Source organism: Megascapheus bottae, chromosome 6, assembly GCF_031878675.1.
Source record: "Megascapheus bottae isolate mThoBot1 chromosome 6, mThoBot2.hap1, whole genome shotgun sequence".
Lineage (NCBI taxonomy): Eukaryota > Metazoa > Chordata > Mammalia > Rodentia > Geomyidae > Megascapheus > Megascapheus bottae.
The window spans coordinates 23,644,891-23,649,968 of record NC_143514.1 but is presented as its reverse complement, the minus strand read 5'-3'; the positions used below and the strand labels follow the sequence as shown (position 1 = coordinate 23,649,968).

General features: G+C 36.7%; 1 protein-coding gene across 2 annotated transcripts in view; it reads left to right on the top strand.

The window, feature by feature from the left end:
- Lmo4 (LIM domain only 4) overlaps positions 1–4,285 on the top strand; it is a 16,984-nt gene extending 12,699 nt beyond the window's left edge. For both annotated transcript variants that reach the window (XM_090334462.1, XM_090334463.1), the window contains exon 5: positions 3,507–4,285. In XM_090334462.1, coding sequence (XP_090190588.1) covers positions 3,507–3,515 — 9 coding nt within the window. In that variant the 3' untranslated portion in view covers positions 3,516–4,285. The remainder of the gene's footprint in view (positions 1–3,506) is intronic.
- The last annotated feature ends 793 nt before the right edge of the window (positions 4,286–5,078 follow it).

Below are 5,078 nucleotides of genomic sequence, written 5' to 3'. Positions count from 1 at the left end.
TTGACCACAGATGAATTTTAATTTCAGATTGGTGATAGATTTTTCCATCAGCTCTGATAGTATGTTTGACTTTTTCATCATTAACCCAGGCAATCACACAGCACTGAGTTATTGCATTGAAACAAAAAGTGCACACTTCACTTGGTAATTCTTTATGGATTTACAATAGGAACTTCATTAATGTCTGTGGTAAGGATCACACGCAAAAAATAATAATAATAATTAATTAAAAAAAAAACCTTAACATTTATCTGTAAAAAGGAAGTTAGCAAGTTTCAAAAGTCTCGGAGAAAATATTAACATACTTTGTCTTTTGTAATGTATTTTCTTAATGCTCTGTACGTGAGAGGAGAATGACAAATATTTGAACACTTTTAACCATTTAAAATTATACTGCTATAACATGCTCATATCCTTTCCTCTTGCTCATATTTATGGGGTAATTTAAAATGTATGTTCTTTGTTTGGTAAGTGTTAATTACATGAGACCATGTGCAGTTTTATTTATTTAACTACTGGTGTTGGAGGCTATCTAGAATAGCTATAATAAAAATATTATTTTTTTAATTGCAAACTCACCAAATTATTCCTCATGATATATTCAGACTTATTTAAGGAATAAGGGTCAGTGCATAAATACCTAAAGATTTTTGTAATTTGACTTTAAATGAAATGAAGAGTTGAGCGTGATTAGTGAAGAATTTTTGAGATGTCTGTTTTTTTAAATGAAGGCCAAACCATTGGTCGTTAATACTTAGTAGTAAAAACAAACAAAACAGAACAAAATGAAGTCTCTTCCCTGAACCTCACTATTTCTTTCATATAAAACCTTAATTTTTCCTGCCAAGTTACATCTTAACTTGCTGTGTCGCTGGTTCTGTACCATTTCCTTTCCTGAAAAGTCAAATATAGAAAAGGATTGTCACAGCTCACCAACCTGCATGGTGAGGAGTGAAGGCTGGAGAGACCAGATGGAAAATCATTGAGTGAAGGCAATAGCTGTGTTAGCTAGGGACTGAATGCAAAGGACAACTTAGAAATAGGTACAGGGTACGAGAAGGTATAAATTCAAAGGAAGGAACCCTGGAGGAAAATCTGGTTTATGCCTTTCCAAGGTGAAGTATATTAAGCCTTTCACAGACATCTTCAGTTTTTTCCATGCCTTTTGGGGTGTGTGTGTGGAGGAGGTGGCAGTATGAGGGTGTTTATTTCAGAGCACAAAATAAGTGTAGGCAATGCCTATGAACCTACTAGTAGATCTTAATATTGAAAGCCAAAAATTGAGACAGCTGGCCTTCAAAAATTAATAGCTTTTAAAAGGCATAAGGAACTAGAACTTAAGGAAATGTTCTTGTCAGATGTTGGTGAGAAGCTGTGTTTTGGGGGTGATGTTAATTAAGAACATCTCCCTGTTGGCATAAATGTCTCACATTTTTGCCCTTGGTGCTCCACTCACCATGAGCACAGTCAATTCACAAGATAGTTTTTGTAAATAAAGGTTTTGGGCGAGCTGAACGTGGTCCAGAGAGATATTAATGAGAGGGCAAGGGGGAAAAGTTAATGAAAACACACTTCCTGGTGGAACATAAACTGCATTTTGGACCTGGAGAATGTTTTAGAATTATTTCTCCAAAACCCCGTGGCGTTTCTTTTCTGGAGGGGGATGAGATGGGAAAAGTGACAAATAGCTCCATTTTATTATTTTCTTTTCTCTCGTTCTCCATGTTTTGGGGAGGGAAATTGGACATCTATTTTGGCTATTTTCCTTTTATTCACAGAACCAATTACATTTTTTAGGGTGATTCAAGCATCCTCTGGCTCAAAAATTAATGAGCAGATTATTTGTACATCTCTTCTTTAAAGGCAATTAATTGTATGGAAAGCATAAGCCCTCATCATCTGGTCCCTTTAAACTTTGTATTCTTCTGAAATGTGTTTCCAGTGTGGGAAATGTGTAGTTTACTGTTCTATGTCATTGGCTTTTGTGTATTCTGAGCAAAATAATTTTAAGCTTTTCAATCATACCAGTGATTGAAATCTCAGATGGACTGAAATCTGAGCTCACTTGTGTTTGAGGAGCCTACCCAGTTTTGTACCCTTCACTGAAAGGGGGCTAGGCTAGGCTCAGGAGAATGTTGCTTTCCAGAACGAGATGAGAAAGAGGAACTGGGGCTAATTCTTTTCTTTTGTCAATTGCTGCCTACCCTGGAATTCTTCCTGCCATTCCAAAGTGTGATGGGGCTATTAGGAATTGTCTGCGCATTTCAGTAAAGTGAGACTTAGATTATGTCTGGAAAATATAGTGAGGCTTCTAGTTTACATATCACTCCACAGTCCCCCTCATAGTTACATAATTGGTGTTGTGTGTGTCCATCGTAGAGGACATTTGATGCTCATTTATTAAATATGCTTGCTGGCTGCTGCTGCATCTTTGTTCTGGACAGACAAATTACCTTTCTCACACTGAGCTTCCACTCTGGGGAATTAAGCCTCCACCACTTTAATTAGCTTGGAAGTGGGGGGTTGCAGTTCCTAATAGACTTCAGGCTTTTAGTAAGTTAGGGAAAGGGTGAAACAAGAAAGTTCCTGGGATGCTCAGAATGTCATTTTAAAAACCCCACAAAAATCTAACACGTATTATTTCATCTCGGTAAGTGCAAATGTTGTATTTGATGACTAAGTGAAGATGTTGAAGTTAGACTGGCATTGAGTTACAATTCTTTAATCTATTGCACGTCATTATCAGTGCATTGCCACATGTAGGTTTGTAGCTTTGCAACATTTATGTAACATTAAGTGAAATCGTAAATAGGAAATAGTGAAAAAGAGTATCTGAATATTTGAACATACAATATTTTATACTCAGGCCACACAGATTAAAGACCAACATGGATGAATAGATGTCACAGGGAGTGCAGAATAATACTGATCCTGCCAGTATTTGTACAGCTTTTATTTAGGGCCACATACTGTTGAAAGTGCTTCCATATGTACTTCGGAATCCTTGTAACAAAGTTATTGTTCTTACTGTAAAGACGAGGAGATTGAGACAGCCTGTTAAAGTCACTTGGCACACATTTAACCTCAACTTCCTTGGTAGGGACTTTGTTGTGAAAAATATCTCTGCGATTTAAAAAAAAAAAACAAACAAACCAAAAAGCATGTTCAAGATCCCACTATGAGGCAAGACATTACAGTGCAGTCTTTTGGGGAGAAGAAGCTTGTTTTAACAGAGTTAAGCAATTCAGTGTAGAACTTTATATCACAAACTTTATTCAAGTCCATTTAGGGTCTCATTTTCTCTGCTGGTAAAATAGAAAATATGATGCTCTCGTTCTTCACTGCTGGAGTAAGTCGCGTAGCGAGCCTCCATCAAGTCACAGTTGGAAAGTAATCTAATAAAAGAAGATTAGTGAATGTAGAGAAGACGAAAGCCGTCATGTTTTGAGTTTAATATGGCTCAAATTTAGCATTTTAGCTAAGATGCCCGTTTTTATTTCTTACAGGTCTGCTAAAAGGTCAGAGTAATGCAGAATGCGTGCCTTCATCTCAGATTTTGTTCATCACAGGTGGATCCCATGTGTCTTCAGTAGACAAGTCACCTTTGTAGCTAGCACCAGTGCCAGCTCCACTGCACCTTCTTTAGTCTTGATTGCCCTTCCCGCATTTATTGGTGTATTAAAATGACTGAATATGAACATTAAGGACTCCATGAACCTGGGCTAATGGGAGACTGTAGAGAAAAATGAAAAAAAAAATATCCACCGGAGGACATCTTTCGGGAGGGGGGGGAGGGAGCTTGGGGGGAGGGAAATGACTAATGAAGCTAATTAAAAGAAGCATTCAAATCTGCTTTCTATCCTCATTAACAATTAGCAGGGCACTGGCCAGAGTTTGTACCCTGTGTTTTACCTTAACAACATTCTATTTGCTCTTTGTATATTTAAGTGTTGTAAGGAAACGTGTTTCCAATCAAACTGAACATGAGATAAAGGAAAGAGATGTGGCTTTTGTGATATTCTATCACAAACACTTTTATTGTATCTCTGTAAAATACAATGTATGTATGCATGTAAGTGTTTTTGTCCTAATGTTGCTACTTCCATGGCAAAGATTAAAAAAAAAAAAGGAAAAAAAAAGTCAGGCTCATAGCAGCTACTGTGTAGAAATCTCCTCCTACTTCTAATTTGCTGAATGAAGAAAAAAATCTTTTATTTGTGATATTTTCAGAGACATTTGCTCTAGTATGGTGTATTTAAATAATAAAAACTTAAAAGAAAAAGAATTCAATGGAGTTTGGGCTCGTACACTGATTTTTCTCTTCTGTAATTTGGGAACATAGAGGAGATACCTTGTTGTTGTTACTGTTGTACTTTATAACAAGCTCACTTTAAATTTTTGGAGTGAAGGAAATGGTATCTATATTTATTTAGCTCTGAGGCAATAAGGTGCTCTTCAAATGACTTAACTGTCATTTTTGGCTGAGTTACAAAGCAATATTTCTAATGGGAGCAGTTTTATAAGCTCAGAATATTCCGTTATCAACACTTCATTTCACTTCTATAACACAATGAATCTTTTGTAATTCATACATAAATTCTTACTGGATTCTTGAGCTATTTTGTTTATTCTTTTTTCTCAATAGGAAAGCCTTGGATATTGATGAAAAGTATGTTAAAAAAAATCTGGCACAGCCATCTTATCAGGCTCATTTATAGCTTTTGAAGGAAATAACATTTCTAAGCCATACCTGTATATAATTTGAAGTTCAATTAACTGTAGGGCTCTGAGGTGCTTGATAGTGATCTTTGGTGGGTGAAAGCAGCCCTTTCCTGGTGAGCTTTTTCAACTGTGTGGCTGGGCTGTAGGACGTGTTTATTTTGTTTTCTTCTTAGACTTCTTTGCTGACTGCCTTTCCATGAGTTTGTGGAAGGAGGATTCCAATTTCCTTCAGTGGATTCTTGAAGTTGTTAATTGTAGGTAGCAGTCTTCACAATAACACCTGCATGGTCCTCAGAGGAAGGCACAAGTCCTAGAAATTACTGGGTCCCAGATGAGCTGTGCAGGGACTGTGCAGG